The sequence below is a fragment of the Pseudochaenichthys georgianus genome, chromosome 4 (genome assembly GCF_902827115.2).
Source record: "Pseudochaenichthys georgianus chromosome 4, fPseGeo1.2, whole genome shotgun sequence".
NCBI classification, from domain to species: domain Eukaryota; kingdom Metazoa; phylum Chordata; class Actinopteri; order Perciformes; family Channichthyidae; genus Pseudochaenichthys; species Pseudochaenichthys georgianus.
The window spans coordinates 2,582,080-2,604,473 of NC_047506.1; the positions used below are offsets into that span (position 1 = coordinate 2,582,080).

Genomic DNA, 22,394 nt, shown 5'->3' on the forward strand with positions numbered 1-22,394 from the left:
CATAAATCACGGTTGTCCTTTTCAACAACCTTTTAGTTATAAAAAACAAATGTTCACAATGAGAGTCTGTTCCTGTTTTGTCTCTGTAACCTTTAAACACCTTATTTTAAATGTGGACATCTATTGATAGAGACCCTTCCGCTGCTGTTACTCAGCTTTAATGTGAATGATGTCAGTGAATCAGAGACGGGACAAAGTTTAAACCCCGCCCTCCAACTCTCAGCCAATCAGGTGTGAGTATTCAAATGAGACACCCATAAAGATGACTTGGAGCGGCAACGGTGACAGACCATAAGAAACTTTGCACTAAACCGCAACTGTTGACACTTTTATGCTTTAAAACACTCTCTTGGATATACAACGATTTTTTAAAGCCCTTTTTTTCATTCAGGATATTCTAGAAAAAAAAACTCCTCATTAATATGGGAAAAGAAAATATCTGTTTTTTGTCTGTTTGGATAATTTTGGGGAAAATCTTTGCAATTTCTTCTTCTGAGCCTGAACTCACCGCCACTGAGTTTGGTAAGAGCCTCCCTCACCGTTGTGTTTTTTTATTATTGAGATAACCTGTGTGGCAGATTATTGATATGGGGATTCATCGGCAGTAGTTTTAGGAATAATAAGCAGGTTAATGAATGCATGCTGTTCCGATGTGACCGAGAGTAACCCTGCTCAGGTCTGCAGGTCTGCATCCCATTTCAGTGCCGCAGGTCCATGTGTGCATGGAGAGACCCGGCTGCTGCAGGCCTTTTGTCTGGAGAACGGACAGAGGAAAAGGACACACTAACATTCAAAAACAGAGCATTTCAAAATAAAATCCCATTGTTTGTTCAAGTTAAAATACAAAAACAAGTATCTCAGAAAGACTTATACCCCCCTCTGTAGTGACATTCCTCCACTTTCAACCAATTAGCTGTTATCTGACTCTTTTTCAAAGACTCAAAACAAAACAGTGGAAGAATGTTATTCGTTTTTTTTTACCCCGATTTATTTTTCGGAAATGGACTCAATCCCTTTAGGAATTTAAATCTTTTTAAGTTTAATTAATTTTATGCATTTTATGAGACAAAAGGGGGCGACACTGCCATGCTCTATGTCTCTACTGGAACACTCATACTATGTTAGTAGCGGTCACTTTATATGTTTAAGAAGAGCAGCAGCGTGTGGTAATCTGCGTGACAAATATAGGTTTATTGTTGTTATTATGTCCGGTGCAACTGTCCAAAGTATTTTAAACTGTTGCTTGGTTGTTGTATGTGTGCATACAACTGGAAGGTGTTATAATAATGTTATACATGTACATTATATCCTAGTGACAATCCCTCTACATTTCTGTCATACCATCATAATCTAATCTCCTGTGTTTCTCCCTGTGTGTGTGTGTGTGTGTGTGTGTGTGTGTGTGTGTGTGTGTGTGTGTGTGTGTGTGTGTGTGTGTGTGTGTGTGTGTGTGTGTGTTGTAACAGTAAACAGCACAGTGACCGATGCTCCCCTGCCCACCACCACCGAGTGGATCACAGACTTCACTGACATTATGACCAAGTTCTCCCTGCGCACTCAGGACATCCCGGACGAGGACATGTGTTACATCGTGCCCGGCAGACCGGAGACCATCAAGGAGTGTGAATTCAACCCCGAGACCCAGACCTTCGTCATGATTCATGGCTGGACGGTATGTAGCCCTAAATGTAATGTTGTTATAAGTGTCTCATTTGTAAATTAAGCCTGTATTTGTGTGTGTGCATGTAGGTAATGTCGTTAACCAATGGTAATACGGGGAAATGTACTGAGAATTTGATTATTTTGCATTTCATACTGGTTAATTTAATAATTGAAATAACAAAACAAACATGTTCAGAAGAAAATATATAATATATATCATTCTGTGTCTTCGTATTCTTTCTCTTTATCATTATAAGGTTCACTGTTTTGATTATATCTTTAAAAGTCTACTACTGATACTGAGAGAAACAGATGTTTTGAAATAACACCAAAATATCAGATGAGAAAATGCCCAAAACAGTGCATTGCATAATCATTCAATAGAATTTGAGTCTTGCCAATGACAACAAACCGATCATAAATGTTGATCCAAGTTGAAAATGATGAGCATCTGTACATTATATCCACATGTCACGCTGAGGGCAGTGAGTTCTCTCTGCTGGCATCTCCAGTCAGATTTGAACCTGATGACACCTTGGCTTCACTCCAACCACAGCATGACGCGGGGCTAAGGCCACACTAAATCACGCCACCCTGCAGCTGACACGAGAACATGTGTGTGTGTTTCTGTAGGTGACAGGCATGTTTGAGAGCTGGGTGCCCAAACTGGTGTCTGCTCTGTACGAGCGAGTGCCCGGCGCCAACGTCATCGTGGTGGACTGGCTGACCCGAGCCAACCAGCACTACCCGACCTCCGCCGCCTACACCAAGCTGGTGGGCCGCGACGTGGCCAAGTTCGTCTCCTGGATCCAAGTGAGTCCAAGTTTTGATCTAATAATAATAATACATTTTATTCAAGGCGCCTTTCATGACACCCAAGGACACCGTACAATTTGTTGAATATTCTAAAAGACAACAGAACATGATAAAAACACAAACATACCATCATGGAGAAGACAATTAAAGTGGACGCTTGACTTGGGACGGGTTATTCAGGGTGATAGGGAGCACGACAGTGAGCAGGCTGATCTGAACAGGTGGGTTTTGAGGAGGGACGTGAATGTGGGGATTGTGTCAGACTGTCGGATGTGAAGGGGGAGGGAGTTCCAGTTGCCCTGCTGGCTAACAACTGGATCGTATACTGCTCATGGTCCATGTCAAAAAGTGGAATTTATCCACCTCGACAGATTCTTTGATAATCTGACAGCCAGACCCGGGCGATATGTTAATATTATATCCTTATTTTGATTTGAGACTAGACTTTCGGATTTTAGAACATCATAAATGTTGATTTCTCCTGGTTTCGATGGTTAGTGATGTCATTTTATAAATGTACCAGATTTTCTTTTGCCTTTTCTATGATCTACTTTCACCCAATTACTCATTTTATCCACATTACTGATGATTATTTATCAAAATGTGTGTAAATACTTAATAAAAGCACCAGTCGTCAACTGACTTTTGTTACTAGTAAGCCTAAAAGATCACCACAATGTCACTATCAAGTATTTAGTTTCAAAATATTGTGATATTTGATTCTCTTATCATATCGCCAAGCCCTACTGCCAGCAAAGATATGAGAGCAGCCAACAAATCTGTCACAAATGTGTGTGTGTGTGTTTTAGTGCCATGTCTGCGGCAGCCTCTCGTTACAAGGCTGAGTATTGAGTGGAGTGCAGACTTTGTTCGATCGACATCAATGCAAACAGAGGCTTTAGGCATAAACGCCCTCACCTGTTTGTCTACGTGCGTTCCAAGCTTGCTTAATTTATTTGGCAAACCACACAATTGTACAAACTATTATTTGTTTTGGACCCAGACTCCATTACTACTTGAACAGTGTGCTGCAGTGCTTTGCCAAGAACAGCCTTCGGCAAGTCTGTGGAGTTCACCTTTGAACTGTTTGAACACATATCAACGTGTTCCTCTGACACGTTTCATTCCCCTTCTCCTTCAGAAAGAGCTGCAGCTGCCCTGGGAGAGGCTCCATCTGCTGGGGTACAGTCTTGGAGCGCATGTGGCGGGAATTGCCGGAGACCTTACTGACCATAGAATCAGCAGAATAACAGGTGAGGACATCTTAAAGAGGCCCTAGCATGTCCCTCTCCCTTTCCTCTAGTGTGTTATACAGGTTTTTGTGCCTGTGAATTCTTCAAAGGCTAAAATCCTAAAGTTTCTTCCAACTTTCCCCCGCCTGAATCGCCCCAATTTAACCCCTTTGTTTACTTCTATAACAATCGTGCTTCTATTGGCTAACGCTCACACGCTAACACATTGTACGTGAAGGGGCGGGACATCTCTAAGGTGTTGACCAATCAGCTAACTAATCAGAGCAGACTGGGCTCTGGTTTCAGACAGAGGGTGAAAAGAGGTGCTGCAGCACAGAAAAATAAAGAGCTTTTTGAACATTAAAGCATGGAGACATGTCCCAGTAGAGACACTACATACTGATATACACATGAACATCAGCAAGAGAGGACTCTTTAAAGTAGAGACACTACATACTGATATACACCTGAACATCAGCAGGAGAGGACTCTTTAAAGTAGAGACACTACATACTGATATACACCTGAACATCAGCAGGAGAGGACTCTTTAAAGTAGAGACACTACATACTGATATACACCTGAACATCAGCAAGAGAGGACTCTTTAAAGTAGAGACACTACATACTGATATACACCTGAACATCAGCAGGAGAGGACTCTTTAAAGTAGAGACACTACATACTGATATACACCTGAACATCAGCAGGAGAGGACTCTTTAAAGTAGAGACACTACATACTGATATACACCTGGACATCAGCAGGAGAGGACTCTTTAAAGTAGAGACACTACATACTGATATACACCTGAACATCAGCAGGAGAGGACTCTTTAAAATAGAGACACTACATACTGATATACACCTGAACATCAGCAGGAGAGAACTCTTTAAAGTAGAGACACTACATACTGATATACACCTGAACATCAGCAGGAGAGGACTCTTTAAAGTAGAGACACTACATACTGATATACACCTGAACATCAGCAGGAGAGGACTCTTTAAAGTAGAGACACTACATACTGATATACACCTGAACATCAGCAGGAGAGGACTCTTTAAAGTAGAGACACTCCATACTGATATACACCTGAACATCAGCAGGAGAGGACTCTTTAAAGTAGAGACACTACCTACTGATATACACCTGAACATCAGCAGGAGAGGACTCTTTAAAGTAGAGACACTACATACTGATATACACCTGAACATCAGCAGGAGAGGACTCTTTAAAGTAGAGACACTACATACTGATATACACCTGAACATCAGCAGGAGAGGACTCTTTAAAGTAGAGACACTACATACTGATATACACCTGATCATCAGCAGGAGAGGACACTTTAAAGTAGAGACACTACATACTGATATACACCTGAACATCAGCAGGAGAGGACTCTTTAAAGTAGAGACACTACATACTGATATACACCTGAACAACAGCAGGAGAGGACTCTTTAAAGTAGAGACACATACTGATATACACCTGAACATCAGCAGGAGAGGACTCTTTAAAGTAGAGACACTAGACACTGATATACACCTGAACATCAGCAGGAGAGGACTCTTTAAAGTAGAGACACTACATACTGATATACACCTGAACATCAGCAGGAGAGGACTCTTTAAAGTAGAGACACTACACACTGATATACACCTGAACATCAGCAGGAGAGGACTCTTTAAAGTAGAGACACTACACACTGATATACACCTGAACATCAGCAGGAGAGGACTCTTTAAAGTAGAGACACTACATACTGATATGAACTTGAAAATGAGCAGAGTATGTCCCCTTTAACCAACGTATGCTGTGCTGCTTCCTCTACATACAGAGAAACTGGAAAGTATACAACCATGTGTTTTAGCTCTAAGGCTTTTTTCTTATTTAATAGGCGCTTATAATGTCACTCTGAGGGAATGATTTCACGCGTGCCAATACACTGTAATGTAATATCAGGGCCCTGCTCGTAAAAACAACACACCAGTGAAATGTAATCTGCTGCATTCCTGGCCTGTGTTGTGTTCATGTGGCCGGTCGGTGCCAGTGTAGCGGGTCCAATCCCACTATTTGTCACTATAGAGCAGGGGTGTCAAACTCAAGGCCCGGGGGCCAAATCCGGCCCGCGACTTCATTTTCTGTGGCCCCACAAGAGCTTGCAAAAAATATTATATGTTTATTATACGGTTACAGGCTGCTTTACAGAAGCATGTTGCCCATAAACTACATGTCCCACAATGCATCTCAAATTTGACTTTTTTCTCAGAATTTGACTTTTCTTTTTAAATCATTTTGTGACCTTCTCACTGAAGAGACTTGCAATTATTTGCCCTAGACTTCTGCTTTCAGACGTAGTTAATTATGAAGTTTTTACCCTATCCGAAAATAATCCAATGCAGAGGCAATAATGTAATATAATACATTATATATATTAAATATTTATATATGTATTTTTATATAGTCTTAAAGTTACTCTTTGAGTGCAACCATAATGTGAATGTGGCCCGCATTGAAATTGAGTTTGACACCCCTGCTACAGAGCTTTGAAATCTCTCTGACCTGCTTATAATATTTGATATGTTTAACATTATGCGAGGCAGGAGGAAATGAAGAGTTAACAATCACTTTGTTCTGAGCTCCTGCAAAGCTGCAAAAAGAGACCAAATGAAACCCAAAACTAAAATGCTTCAAAGTACAGTTTTATAGGTAAGATAAGATAAGATGGACCTCTATTAATCTCCGTGGGGAAACTCAGTAGTTTAACAGCAACAGGGTAAGAATGAAAAGCAGGACAGCACAGATTACATCTCTTTCTCTGTTCTCGTCTCCAGGTCTCGATCCTGCAGGTCCCACCTTCGAGCATGCAGACAATCAGAACATTCTGTCCAAAGGCGATGCCCAGTTTGTGGACGTCCTGCACACCAACACCAGGGGGTCCCCGGACCGCAGCATCGGCATCCAGAGACCCGTGGGCCACATCGACATTTACCCCAACGGAGGCACTTTCCAGCCGGGCTGTGACATCCAGAACACGCTGATGGGCATCGCACTGTCGGGCATCAAGGGCCTCCAGAGTACGTACTCACATCACTTCTCATTGGTCCTTACTTTACTCTGCTTGAGATGATGCTGGGCTGGGTTTACAGAGAAGACGAACCCCTAAATATGCCTGTAACTATTGATTATTGACTTTATTAATCTTTTGGCCTTTACATTGTCAGAAAATAGTGAAATATGTCCATCCCAGTTTCCACAAAGTCCAAGGTGATGTCTTGTTTCAGTCCAAAACCCACAGATGTTTAGTTTATTATGAAATAAGAGGAAAAAAACTCCACATTTGAGAAGCTGCGAACAGTATTTTGTGCCAAACATTGGATGAAAATAACTTATAATAATAATAATAATAATAATTGGAGGTTATTTATCTGTTGATGGACTAATCGCAGCCGTACGAGAACCTGTTGTTCAGACTGTAGTTGTTAACAGTTTCGATAGGCTTTTGTAAGTTGACACGACACTTTGAGATTGTAAAAGCTTTCACGGCTGCTAGGTAAATATGTTTTTCGACAGCCAGAGATTCACAGTGTGTCCTCCAGCTCAGCTGCTGTACGTGTTCTAACTGAGCAATGCAGGACTAAGTGAGAAAGGCCTCTTGGGTCAGCCCTGACATGTAAAGAGCCATACAAGCCACACACAAGGAAGACATTCTCTCGTCTAGCATGACGTGATGTGATGGGAAACGCAGAGGTTTCACAGCTTCTGTACTCTCTGGTGTGCTGCAGATATGGACCAGCTCGTCAAGTGCTCTCACGAGCGCTCCATCCACCTGTTCATCGACTCTCTGCTGAACACGCAGCAGCAGAGCATGGCGTACCGCTGCAACTCCAGAGAGGCCTTCAACAAGGGCATGTGCCTGAGCTGCAGGAAGAACCGCTGCAACAAGCTGGGCTACAACATCAACAAGGTCCGCACGACCCGCAGCGCCAAGATGTTCCTCAAGACCCGCGACATGAGTCCCTACAAAGGTAAACACAGAAAATAGAAGAGATAAATTATAACAAGTATCCTGATATAAAATGTTAAAGAATTTGGATTGATAAGTGACTTTTCCTAGTTTTAAAGGCTCCATTGTGGTACATTTTTCTACATCAACACAACCTTAACCAACTTAGTCTTCATATCACCTTTTATGACGACTATTCATCAAACATCTCATTGTGTAAATATTTGATGAAAGCAGCAGCACTGAACACCACCGTATTGTCGCGACATCAATATCGAAGAATTGATCAAAAATATAGATTTCTCTTTTTTGGTTCATAACGCCAAGCGCTACCGTAATTTATTCAATAAATGTGGTTACAAATGTTATATTTATCAGGGTTCCTACGGTCATTAAAAACCTGGAAAAGTCATGGAAAACAATATTTTTCCCAATGTTTTGGAAAAGTCATGTAATTAAAGTTGCATCAAATATAATTTATATTTTATCTTATCGCCTAAATAGTAATACTAAAATGATAATAAATGCTGTATCGTATAGTAATGAAAAGTAAAATGGCATTTACCTGACGAGGTGTTTTGCTGGTGAGAGATTTGAGTTGCTTTAGCGTGTAGAAGCTATAAGGCTATTTTATTTGTTTTAGAGGCACAACATGTTTCATACGCAGACCTTATTTTTCTGTTCCATGTTCAAATAAACATGTTTCAGTGGTACCGCTGAGAAAGTAATTTTTTTGGTCATGGAAAAGTAGGTAAAGGTCATGGAGAAGTCGTTGAAAATCATTGGTGAAAAAGTGTATGAACCCTGATTTACGAAACAAATATACCAATATTGTGGAAAAACAGCGCCTCTTTTTTCCATTTTCCGAAGATTTTTAAAATCTCTTTCCATTGTCACGTTGTCTCCTTCCCCCAAAGCCTCACACACAGTGAAGTATTTGCCCAAAAAATATGTAAAAACGCACAATAACCAATTTATATATTTGAAAAGGACGGTACAACTTAATGAACATCGGTGTAAAATAAAATGTTTTGGGTTTAGCAAAGGCAAATGCACATCCGTTGTCTCTCGGCAGATAACAAAAACCGATTACAAGTGAATAAAAAAGACAAAATACTCAAGTTAAAAGTGATCACAGTTAAAGATGAATTCAACGTTCTACTTTGCGGACGATATCACAATAATATCGTTGTAGTGAATTCTTTAGGCCGCCATGATCGTGGAGTGAGAATCTTTGAGCTACTGTAGAGAAGTTGTGTGTAAAGAGGATTAGAGAGCGCAGAGTTAATGGATTCCATAATTGGAGTAATCCTCAATGTGTGAGCTCCTGTTGTTGAATGTCCTTATTGGTGAGGTGGAATTAGTATAGCTGGTGTTAACACAGGGGGTCCGCGGGGTCTTAAAAAGTATTACAAGTTGATAAATCTATTTAGCGAAAATGAAGGCTATTAAAAAGTATTACACGGCATTTTCCAAGGTATTACATTTTGTAGCTTGTTTCCAAAGAGGTTGTATTCTACAGTCTGCCTGAATGTAATCATGGCGTAGGTGTGTAGTTTATTTCTGGCATCCCGTTGGGTTTGACGTCATCTGAACAGGACGTCGCGCGCTCACTGCTTGATAGCGCGCGAAGCTCCGTTTACGCCGGTTGTTAAACAACATCGTTATGGGGAAATGCAAGTCTGCGTCCAAATGGTTGGAAGATAAGGAGGAAGGACAATCAATACTGTATATAGTCAATGTGAGGTAAAGTGTGTCGCCAAGGTAACCGGTTAAAACTCCAAGCGGCGATGAGGTCTTAACATGTACGGAAAGGGTCTTAAAAAAGGTCTTGAAAGGTTTTACATCTGACTTCAGGATTCCTGCGTATACCCTGTAACTGTCTACTCACAACTTTCACACATGTTGTAGACATGTTCAACTCAGGAGGTCACATGATGAAGAGGTCATGGGTATTTTAATTGCTCCGGGCATGCAAAGGGCACGCGACACCGCTGCATGTGATACAAGTTTAGGATCAATTTTTCCCTGTGCACAGATTAGCATGTTTAGTATGAAAATATATATAATGCTGTACGAATGTCACCAACAAGGATTTAGCATAAGTCTGAGCGCTGTGAGAGTCACATGGAGATGAAAAGGTTACATGAGGGCTTTTAAAGTTATAAAACCAACTTTAAGTAGTGGTATGCGCGACGTAAGGCCGGTAGGGAGGCGTGTGGCGCAGTGGGTGGGCCTTCGTGTTGGGAGCGCAGGTTCAAACCCCACTGCAGTCAGCATGTCGTTGTGTTCCTGAGCCACTTCACCACAAACTGCTCCTGTGGGGATTGCCCAGAGTATTGAGTATGTATGTCGCTTTGGATAAAAGCGTCTAACAAGTAACATGTAGTGTAATGTCATGGTAGCTGAGTACATTTAGCTCTGGAAGTGTCTGAGGTGTAACCTGTGTGTTTCTTCTCTCGTAGTTTTCCACTATCAAGTGAAGATGCATCTCTTCGGTAAGGACATCATGAGCTTCAACGAGCAGCCGATGAAGATCTCTCTGTTCGGCACCCACGGAGAGAAGGAGGACATCCCCTTTGTCCTGTACGTAGCTTATATATTTAAAATTGTTATGTGAAAATCAGCTGATACTTGTTGCTGGACATTTTTGCATTTGCATAGTTTGATGTTTCCTTCGACTTCTTTGCTCAGTGTTGCTTTGCAGTCTTTGCACATGTGACGCTTCTTAGAATTAGAAATCAGAATCAGAAACAGGTTTATTAAGGTACGTTTATTTATATAGTTCATTTTCAGACACAGAGGCAATTCAAAGTGCTTTAACGCTTAATAAGAAGACAACAGAAAGGGACACAATAAATACACATAATGGAATAACAGATTCATAAAAACATAAATACAAGAGATGCAGACGAGTTTAAAAACAACATTGTAAATACGGTAGGGGCTAAAACAGGTAGGATGACACGTACGAGGAATTTGACTTGATGTCATGGTGCATACATAAAAGTAAAACAAAAAAGATAGAGAACTATTTTAAGAAAACTATAATAAAAAATATTAAAAACAAATAGTGAAATATAGCAGTATTTACATAGAAAGAAATAATACAATTTGGCAGTTTTAAAATAAGAAACCAGTCATTGTGTACTAAAACAATAGTTTGCTTTCTGTATTCTCTTCTAATTCTTTTATTTAGATTTTAATATGCACCACGACATCAAGTCAAATTCCTCGTACCTGCTAATAAACCTGAGTCTGATTCAAAACAGTAATGATGGTAAATACCAGCTGCAGATTATTGAGCGTCCCTCCTCCCCCCCCCCCCCCCCCCCCCAGGCCGGTGCTGGACAGTAACACCACCCTGTCCTTCCTCATCACCACCGATGTGGACATTGGAGACCTGATGATCGTGAAGCTGCGCTGGGAGAAGGAATCCATGATCAGCTGGTCCGACTGGTGGGGCAGCAGCAAGTTCCACATCAGGAAGATGCGCATCAAGGCCGGGGAGACGCAGTCCAAGTAAGCGCACAAAAACACGAGTATCTAGTACAGAAAGATATACGAAGGGCTGCACCGCTCACTTCGAGGTATATATTGCCTCATAAGTTCAGTTCTCAAAATCAATCAAATGTATTGTGGGCCGTATTCCATTATACTTTTTGGCCGTAGTTCGGACACCAGAACTATTACCGGGATACAAACCGGAGGAACCAGGCATGGAGGGAGGTGGCAGAGACAGTGGGTGAAACTGGTAGCTTTTCTCCTGTTTGGGGAGTTTATATATATATATATTTATATATATATATATTGCTCGCATAAAATCCCCGGGGTTTTGTGCTTTGTATGTCGGGGGCGGGAGATTCATGTGATTGGTTGTTGGTCGCATAGCTCGCAAAAAATCCCCAAGCTTTCAGACACGCCCAGCTCTAAGATGTTTGAAAAGCTGCTGTGTGGACGTACCGTTAGGGATAAGATTGTCATTGCCAACAACTCCGCTGAAGCTGCGTGACAAATGAAACCTTTGAATCCATTTGAGAATGTATTACATTTAAGTTTTTCATTTATTGTTTTGCTTGGTTTCAGGGTGATCTTCAGCTCAAAAGACGGAGAGTTCGCCTTCCTCGTCAGAGGAGGAGAAGCTGGAGTCTTCGTGAAGTCAAGCGAAGACAATATGAGCCGTAAAGAGAAATTGTAAGTTTAGAAGAAGCCTTTTTTAAACGTTATATATATCTATTAAACCTAGTGTTAAAGGTCACCTATCAACGATTCTCTCTCTTTTTGATCCATTTCTATAAAAACCTGTCTGAAAACGAGCTGATCAGATTTGGGCCACTTTGCGATGTCATAACGATGTGTTGTCTTGTGTAACCATTAGCCAATCAGCAACCAAGGTAACCCCCCCCCCCCCCCCCCCCCTTATCACCTGAATCTCCTCTAGAGCACCATTGAGTTCTTTGTAACCACATGTCTCTCAGAGGGGCGTGGGGAGGGGCTCCTTATTTTCATCTAAAGTAACAGACAGAGAATCAGCACTTTGGAAACAGGGCTGAAACAGAGGGGATTATGGGTAATGCTGCAACGATCTGTTTGGTGTTTCAGCCAATCAGAGACATGTTCCGTATATATCTGAGAGCTGTAACATATTGATGAAAACAGTATAATAGGGAACATTAAAAGTGACGTCCTCCTGTCGTACCAGAAGCTCTCCGCTCACTGTCCTCTCTCCTCTCCTCAGGATGCACAAGCTGAAGGCGCAGGGCAGTCTTTTCGGGCAGACTAACGCCTGAAATGGCGCTTCACGCACATCATTCTCTCCGCGTGGATATGGACAGCACCGAGCAACACTGGGAACGCCTTTGCAATAACTGGACTTTTACTGGATGCTGCGACTTTCCCCCTTTTTCCCAGTGCAACCAGCAGAACCTCGTCCTCCGTGCTGGACATCAATCTGCCCTTTTTACTCTCTGCATAATCTGCTGCTCAGAAATGTTACAGTTCATGATGATGTGCTCACATATGACAAAGTAACACTTTCAGCAGCTCTCATATCTTTGTAATCATCTGTGTATCGTTTGTAGCCCACGTGTACTGTTTATAGTGAATTTGATGCATATCGAACCCTTGACGTGGTGTGTTTGCCTCGCCTACGTGAACTTGGATTATGGCTGGTTTATAAATGATTCAGAGTGATAGGCTTAATCTAGGCACATGTCTTTTTAAATTGTCCCACGTGTTTGTCTTTCCCGAACCACTAATCGCCAACAATCAACAGGGACCAAAGAAGTATTTACTATCTACTGAGCGGAGAAGCGCAGTGGTCTTTGTAAATATCGTTTTAATCAGTATAATATATATATTTTAATGTGTGTTGATATCAGATCTCGTGAAGCCTTGCTTGTTCTTTTGTTTTGGTTGTGTCACTGGTCACTTTACGAGGCTCCTCTGCAGCCATGCAGACGGAGAGCCATGCAGACTGCGGTTGAATGAGGATATGCATTTTGCAGATTAGGTATATTTTTTTTGTTATGAAAGTGGTCAATTTGAAATCCAGTGTTTGCTACGTGCTTCCTAATTACTTCCTGAATGGGTCAACAGTTTACCTCAGTGACTGAGCTCCGCCTCCAACATGCCCTTATTTTAAAAAGGTCACACATTACACAATCACTGACAAATAAATATGCAAGCTGAGGTAAATTGTGATGGACTGGCCTACTTGTTAGCCATAATACAGCTCAAGATTATTGTATTTATGGAAATGTACATTTATATATTTGTATATTAAGCTGTAATATATTTTTTGGCAGGCTTCTATTGTCGGATGTATTTTTATAAATGAAGCGTTTTGTGATTTTATGCAAAAGGCTTTTGGAAGATCGATCAAATCGGTCTCCATGCCAGCTTTTCAGTGAACTTACTTTGATAACCTGAAATGCAGTGCACTGTATACATAACGTCACCAGGATGGTTCAATAAAAGAGATAAACCACATATTTCTGTTGATTTTAGATTTAAAAACATTGATTACAAGATTGGGGAACTGCTTGGGAGTTCTTACTATTTCCTGAATGATAAACGCTGCAGGAACCTCTATAAACAAGGCCAAACATAAGTAATGCTTACATCACAGAAAGCTAAGACCAATGTGCATGAATGTTTTCATATGATTGAGGACATTAAGATATCAACTAGCAAATAATGAACATGTAAGTAATGGAAAGTTAAATTAGATAATCTCATTCATTGTGTACATTCAAAGCAGCAGAGAAATCATCCACTGTGTTCCATTGGAGCCGCCAAGGTCTGAAAAGAGACAATTTGGCAAGCTGGTGACAGATGGCCTCATTGGGATAAACCCATAGGTGAAAGGGCCGAGGAAGAACCCGATCGCTCTAAATTACGGGGAAGATATTCCATTTCTATGGTAGCATAATCTCAAAGTATAGATGAGGTCCACAGGACTGGTTGCTAGGGTCACAATTGAGGTGTACATATTGCTCAAAAGCAGCCAACAACACCAAATCCTACCAAAGTGATTAAGGTACTTTATTGATCCCAATTTGGGAAATCGTTTTTGCTGCAGCAGCATAAAAGACAAGGCATTTCACAATAAAACAAAACTAGAAATAAACAAGAATAGAAAGAAAAGAAAATAGAAAATATACATGTAGATATACAAATATATATATATAAATATATGACATATGGAATATAAAATATTGAACAGATTATATATGTGTAAAATGCACATCGTGGTTTTATTATTCCAAGAGAAGCGATGGAGCAGAGAGTTCTCTTCCAGCCAGAGGTGATTTGTTGTACAGAGCTACTACAGTGGGCAGGAATGTGTTCCTGTATCGGTCCAGTCTGTTGGAGAAGGAGCTCCGCTGTCTGTCCATCTGCAGGTGGAGAGGATGGGTGGGGGTATCCATGATGGACAACAGCCATCAGCCAACAGGGATTACATTTCAAGCCTTAAGAACTTGGAGGGTGCGCATCAATCTAAATAGCACATAGCGTTGGTGTAATTCAACAATAGTGGCCAGACAACTGTTCGACTTTTGGAGCTCGTGCCAGCTTCTTAGAATGGGAAAGAATGGCAACTCAGCAAAGGATGCAATGCATTTTATTTTGACATGGAGCCTTAGTTTCCCCTGGAGATCGAACATAGGGTCCAACAGAATCGCCAAATGAAAACAAGGCGTATAGTGGACGAATTTAAATGCCCACGGTGTCATTATCCTACAGCCATGACATTGTGAGGTTCATACTGTCCGTTAGCAGCTAATCGATTTTAATAATATATTCCCAATGTTACACCTGGAGGCTGTCAGTTCGTCGATTGCGGCTGACATGGTGGGAAATACCAAGAACTATGAACAATTTAACACTCAAAATCATTTAAAATGTGTTTAATATGAAGCTTTAGTCCATATGATACCAGTTTTGGTTATTAAAAATGGTATGGTATGCAACAATAGACCTTCAATTAATTCCCATCAATGCACATCTTTGTATTGTTACCTGTTATCAGTAGCGTGGCGTGGGAAAAAAATTAGGGGAAGCCAATAATACGTCCTTTCTTTTGGGTCGGGGGTGTGGTGGTCAATGTAATAACGTAACCAGATGAGTGATTACAGCACCCGGTATCATGTTACACACATGTGTATCATACAGATGCAGGACTTACACACGCCTGTTATCTAACCGACAGGTCCGCACGCACTCTCCAGCCGAAACTCTAATAAGCATTAATTCACAAACTAAATCAGGAGACCTTTAACGTTTTACGTCCGATTTGCTCCCTTTTTCCTCTCTGTACACAGCTCCAGTTTGGGCATCGGCCTGTCATCAGATTGTATTTGTTGTTGTTGCTGCTGTAGCGGAAGTTTAGTACAATTATTTTTGATGAAATTCTCCAAATCTCCACCCTCCATAATTGCACTTCAGTTGCTTGCTACTTTCTAACGGCGGTGAGAGTGATGCAGTGAGCTATCTATCTTCTATCGATTAGATTTATGATTAAAAAATTATAAAAGTAGGGTGGACATGTGGATATTATCCGACTGAACAAAACGTGCATTTATCTAACAGGTTCGTTTTCCACTGACCTTATTTCGAGCTATTTTCCAAAATCCTATGGAGAAATCCCATTGCTTTTTTGTCGAGGGAAACTGAGCGCAGCTTACTTCCGGGTTTTAGGACGCGTCACTGCAACACTAAATTGATGCGATTTGATTGGATTGTGAGGCAAGGCAGCCAGCCGCCTCTGGCTTCCCTCGGCATGGCCTTGACTAATCACAGGTTGGCAGGGGCATGACGTGAGCCTTGTCTGATTGGTCAATCCCTCAATTTTTTTTCACCAAGGGAAGCCAATTTCGGCTGGCCTCCTCTCGCAACAGAGAGTGCAATCTACTGTTTCACCATAACATCTACAGGGGCGCTGTTTCACTCTTTGTAAAATACTCAATGAGAATGGGGGAGAGATGGACCGGCAGCAACACACAACAAAGAATTTCCGAAACTAAACAAAGTGTTTTTATTTATTTATTAAAATTATAACTACAATCCGAAAAAACGGGGGAAGCCTGGCTTCCCTTGGCCTCCAGGAGAAAACGCCACTGCCTGTTATGCCTTCAACTAATCAGAGTTGATACAAATTACAGTACTGTGTATGTGCTATTGTGCCACTGATTTATAGTCTCGTGTATTGAGTCTGTAAGGAGAGTTTTAAGTGAGGAGAAACTCCACGGAGCAGCTTGACTCAAAGTGCCCTGCGGAGGTTATATCGTTAACAGACATGTGTTTCCCAGCAGAACACAATGTACAGAGAGGATCTTTAACGTCTGAGAAACCAGTTCAAAGCATTTCTTTGAGGCAACGGACAGCCTCTCTGCCTCATCTTTTCATTACGACGTCAGTATGAACCTCACAATGTCATGGCTGTAGGATAATGACACCGTGGGCATTTCAATTCGTCCACTATACGCCTTGTTTTCATTTTGCGATTCTGTTGGACCCTATGTTCGATCTCCAGGGGAAACTAAGGCTCCATGTAAAAATAAAATGCATTGCGTCCTTTGCTGAGTTGCCATTCTTTCCCATTCTAAGAAGCTGGCACTAGCTCCAAAAGTAGAATAGTTGTCTGGCCACTATTGTTAAATTACACCAACGCTATCTGCTATTTAGATTGATGCGCACCCTCCAAGTTCTTAAGGCTTGAAATGTAATCACTTTGGTAGGACCCTAGCAACCAGTCCTGTGGACCTCATCTATACTTTGAGATTATGCTACCATAGAAATGGAATATCTTCCCCGTAATTTAGAGCGATCGGGTTCTTCCTCGGCCCTTTCACCTATGGGTTTATCCCAATGAGGCCATCTGTCACCATCTTGCCCAATTGTCTCTTTTCAGACCTTGGCGGCTCCAATGGAACACAGTGGCTGATTTCTCTGCTGCTTTGATTGTACACAATGAATTAGCTTTTCTAATTTAACTTTCCATTACTTCCAATGCACATGTTCATTATTTGCTATATCTTGACGTCCTCAATCATATGAAAACATTCACGCACATTGGTCTTAGCTTTCTGTGATGTAAGCATTACTTTGATGACTGTTTGGCTACACAGTGAGCCTTGTGATTCAGTCGTCTGTGTCACACACGTCCGATGGAACAGATCCGTTTATATTTCAATGAAAACAGCTGTTCACACAGGCTGCGTAACAGCTCATACTTCACAAGCACTTGAAGCTGTGACCCAAAGCGTATATCGGCAGCAGCTGTGTGTTGCTCTCAAGCCTCGTGGTGAGAGATCTATTTGGTACAGTGCCGAAAACACTACAACAGAAGTTATATCACACCATGCAGCCTGTAGAGACTCCGTGTTGTCTTTATACCGAACATAAAGGGGAAGACGCTCATCTGAACATCTCGTTGGAGTGCCAAAAGTGGTGACAAATTATCACAAATTATCATTTTAAAGATGAACTACCCCTCCCACATGGCTAACATCTGGGATGCGGGTCCCACACTAAGGTCAAGTCACTCCGCCAACATCTAAAGCCCCTTGTGTCACGATTCTCATGTCATGTCACGATCTGTCTGCGTTGTGTCTTGTCTTGTCTAGATCTGTCTTTGGTTTTCTGTCTGCGTTGTGTCTTGTCTTGTTTAGATCTGTCTTTGGTTTTCTGTCTGCGTTGTGTCTTGTCTTGTTTAGATCTGTCTTTGGTTTTCTGTCTGCGTTGTGTTTTGTCTTGTTTAGATCTGTCTGTGGTTCCCTGTCAGTTTCCCTGGTGTGTCTTATTACCCGATTGTCTTCACCTGGTGTCCCCGTGTTTTCTCCTCCCTCCTCACCTGTGTCTTGTTTGTGTGATTAGTCTTGTGTGTATTTAAGTTCTGGTTTTTCGGTTCGTCTTTTGTCGGTGACTGAGTTCACCGGTGAGTGTTCTGTTTTGTCTGAGTTAGTTTCATTATCCTTGAAATAAAGGTTTATCCGAGTTATCTGCATTTGGGTCCTGCTTCCTTCACTCAACCGTGACTCCTTGACGCTTCATCCAATAGAGCGGGGTTACAGCTGGTTGTTTTCACTAAACCAGCTTTGCTAGAAATCAAAAACATATGACGTAACACTGAATAAACACATGAGAAGGAGGACAAAACAAATCTCTGATTCCTCGAGTTCGTGGATTAGTTCTCCGAAAGAGATTCCCCCCTGGCTTCTTGTTATGCATTTGAGCAACTGTTGGGATCTGGAGAACATCAAGGAAGTGAAAAACTATGAATAACATATCCTGCCATGTTGTTTATCTGATATGATTATTGTTGGCACTGGGTGACATGCTGTTCTTGCTGACTGTTTTAAAGTTCAGAATTGATCCGATCTTCGAGTTGTGACATCTTTCCACAAAAACAATGTTTACATTTTTCTCAAAAGTGTTCCAAATTAGGATACTACGTTTTCTTCGGGTCATCTATTCATCCACATTTACCTGAAATGACATTTCCGACACTTGTATTTTGTAAATGCTGTATGTTTCCTTTTGTTAAACAGCATGATGAGTTTCTTATAGATTACAAATATATTTGTATTAAGCTACTTTTGAAAGTATTCGCTGAGAATGAGTTTTTTCTTAAAATAAGTCTAAATCTAAAAAGCCTAAACATTTTTAGAGGATTTTTTGGGTTTTCCCTTTCCTTTACAGCAGGGGTGTCAAACTCAATTTCATCGCGGGCCACATTCGCATAAAGGTTGCACTCAAAGGGCCGGTTGTGACTATACAAATATATAATATATATATATATAAAATAATGTATTATATTACATTATTGCCTCTGAATTGGATTATTATCGGATAGGATAATAACTTAGTAATTAACTACGTCTGAAAGCAGAAGTCAAATGATTGCAAGTCTCTTCAGTGGCATGTCACAAAACGAGATGCATTGTGGGACATGTCGTTTATGAGCAACCTGCTTCTGTAAAGTGGCATGTAACCGTACAATAAGCGTATTATATTCTTTGCAAGCTCTTGCGGGGCCACAGAAAATGAAGTCGCGGGCCGGATTTGGCCCCCGGGCCTTGAGTTTGACACCCCTGCTTTAGAGTGATATAGCTACTGTAGGTTTGTGTGCATGTAAATGGTCTGCAAAGGCCTCCAGGAGTTTCCCTCCCACACACTCCCCCTCCTGCATAACATCACTGTGACATCACTATGTAACACTCGCGCTTCTATTCCCTCCAACACATTGTACGTGATAGGTTAAGGGGCGGGACATCTCTAAGCGGTTGACGTTGAGTTAACGGGTGTCCAAGCCTGGAGTTTTCTTTCTTTGTTTTTGTTTTTGATGAACAAGATACTCCATAGGGAATTCTCACGTGTGTTTGGACATCCTGAGCCTTTCCTAGAAATCAGCTTAGGTCATAAGTCTTGGAAGAATACATTTAAGACATTCTGTGGTCTCCAAATGAGTTACTGTAGCGTCTGTCCCTTTTTTACTTTCTGCTGGCAGCGAGATCTCTGTGGAGGTCATCACATGATCACTGGAAATCCAAATGCAGCGACTGCTTTTTCGAGGAAAATGACGCCATGTGCACACGAGAGAAACATTGAAGTTGTACTGCTGTGGGAGCAAAGTCGTGTGTGTGTGTGTGTGTGTGTGTGTGTCTTACCATGTGTGGCCTGTACTTCATTTAGCAGAAAAACACACTTCACATCTAATACTTTTCTGTTCTAATGACTTCATGTTGAGGGGGACAAAGGCATGTGACCTTGTGTAACTATCTGCAGGTTAGGAATGTGTATTGTGTGGCCGAAACAGCAGTTCATTGTGTGGCCGAAACAGCAGTTCATTTTGGTCCAATCAGAGGAGGCTATACAGATGCTGCAAGCCTGGTGGACAAGATAAAAGCAGAGGGATGGTAAGCTAGTAAAGTCCATCATAAACAAAACCAGCTGACATTTGTTCGATTGCTTGTGAACCAGGTTGAGTTTTTGAAATAGACCAATATGAAATAATCATTATTATTTTTAAATCTGAGCTGGTAATGTCAGTGCTACACAGGGAACATGCGTATTCCTTAAGTAATAGGACTAAGAGTCTTAAGTCCAGCTAGCAGCTTTGTGAGGCTGCACAGGGATGCTTAGTGAAATGTCACTATGCTAAAATGCTAAGCAGGTGTTATGTTTAGCGATTACAATCTTAGTTAGCATGTTAGCATGTTGACATTTACAAATTAGCACTAAACCAAAAGATGTTAATAGAAAGGCATTAGTTTTGCACATTCATAAATCAAAGTATTGGACAGTCAAATATTATGTGGCAGAGGAGGAGGGGTTCGACGGTTCGAATGCAGACTCTGAATTTCACTGAACAAATGTACAACTTATCATGGGATTCACTTAGGCGGATATTAAGATATTTCAGCCTTGAATGGTCTGTAAGCGCATGGCTAAAAGTAGATTTAATAGATCATAAACAGCCTTTTAATTTGAACTGTAGGTGTTAATTGTTATGGTCTGTCTAGGCTATGGCGGGGCCACCGACAGAAGACCACAGGTTATGGGTGTTTCGCAACTTTCGCCCCTTGTAAACAGACGTCTACCCACACCGCCTGCAGCTGACCCTCCTCAGGATCGGCTCCACATGTCTTTTTCCTCACCTATCACGTACAATGTGTTGGAGCGCTAGCCAATAGCGAGCGTTACATAGAGATGTCACTAGGGAAGTAAACAAAGGAGTCCAATGGAGGCGTTTTGGGGGTCTTTCACATGCTCAAAAACCCACGAAGGAAAGGGAAAACCCCAATGGCAATAGGGCCCCTTTAATTGTATGAGCAGGAGCTAAAGACTTTCATCTAGTAATCCATAAATGACATGCATGTATATCCACAGGGCAATAAAAAAAACTATTTTGGGAGTAATAGTAGATTGCAATAAGAGTCCCTTTAACTATGGTGCTGCACATTCTTGCCCGATAATCAGTCACAATGTCAGTGTTTCGTTAAAACACGTGTTACCATTCCTGTGAACTTTATTGTCCCATCGTCCCTCACAGATACAAGCGTGTAACGTTTCAACCATCGCCTCATATTCAACCATCGCCTCATCGGCCTCCTGCCCAGTTTATCCGGTCACCTGGAGCTCGTGTTTTGGGCAACAAACCAGCGTCTGTGAAGCCAGATACCCTTGCCCCAGCGTGAGCACATAATCCCTGGCATGTAACAACATTTTTACCCAGTTAGTAAGTGAAACGCACACACAATAGGTCAAAGGTCAGAGTTTAGAAGTACAATGAAATGAACTTGGTGTATTAGCAGTGAGTGAGTGTCAGTTTCATTGCACAATTAAACACACACCAAATGTTGCTGTAATACCAGGGAGTCTGCCAAGAGGCCAAGATGCCAGACTGAGCCTGAATATAGGACACCTTAGAAAACCCCTAATAAGCTGTATTTAAAATGATGTACTCAATGTTAAAAATCGAATTGATAAAAACATAATTAAAAAAAATCTCAAAAGTGTAAGATTATTAAATTATGTGAGTTATTAAAAACTCATTTGACAACTGGTACACATAAAAGAATATCAACAGGTAGTGGGAAACAAGAGCTACCACTCACATGTGTGGGGGGGGGGGGGGGGGGGGGGGCGAAACTAAATGTCAAAATAAAACAGAAAATAAGTTCGTGACAGAAATAGATCTAGTTGGTTCGAAACTGTTTTGGGGGTGTTGGGTTAGGAAAGGCTGAGTTCACCTGGGCTGCAGTCGGATAGTTTAAAAACCAGCTCCTAAGTTCTAACCCTATCGTCTATTCCTTGACCTCTGAGTGAAACGTCACGGGGTTAAGGGATAGTGGATAGGAGAATTAAAAAGGACTTAGGAGAAGAGACTGCGGTACTTTAGAGAATCCGAATGCACTTTCACTATCCGACGTGTTTATGATGCGCCAGCGGACGTCATTGTGTGCGTCTGCTGCTGTGGGGAAACTATGGAAACCAGTTTTCTATACAGCGGACTACAACATGGATGTTTAATAAGAACGAGGGACTCATCTAGAGACTCTGCTCCGTGCTCTGATGCTGCTGCTTTGCTTTATGAACGTGGACAACAGAGAAACATATTCTTCATGACCAAAGTTGGGATTGAAATAAAAAAGGAAAGTGAAACGTATG

General features: G+C 41.4%; 1 protein-coding gene across 1 annotated transcript; it reads left to right on the forward strand.

Annotated features, from left to right (window-relative positions):
• The first annotated feature begins 292 nt into the window (after positions 1-292).
• On the forward strand, positions 293-13,709 carry lpla (lipoprotein lipase a). Its single transcript, XM_034080813.1, has 10 exons — positions 293-522; positions 1,467-1,672; positions 2,296-2,475; positions 3,620-3,731; positions 6,547-6,789; positions 7,498-7,740; positions 10,184-10,304; positions 11,058-11,240; positions 11,805-11,912; positions 12,457-13,709. The coding sequence occupies exons 1-10, from the start codon at positions 423-425 to the stop codon at positions 12,506-12,508; spliced, it is 1,548 nt and encodes a 515-aa protein (XP_033936704.1). The 5' UTR covers positions 293-422; the 3' UTR covers positions 12,509-13,709.
• The last annotated feature ends 8,685 nt before the right edge of the window (positions 13,710-22,394 follow it).

Bases quoted from the DNA above. Each gene is read 5' to 3' on its own strand.
- lpla (XM_034080813.1), top strand. From the start codon at position 423: ATGGGAAAAGAAAATATCTGTTTTTTGTCTGTTTGGATAATTTTGGGG. The intron at 523-1,466 runs GTAAGAGCCTCC...GTGTTGTAACAG, and splicing joins ACTCACCGCCACTGAGTTTG to TAAACAGCACAGTGACCGAT. The intron at 3,732-6,546 runs GTGAGGACATCT...TCTCGTCTCCAG, and splicing joins TAGAATCAGCAGAATAACAG to GTCTCGATCCTGCAGGTCCC.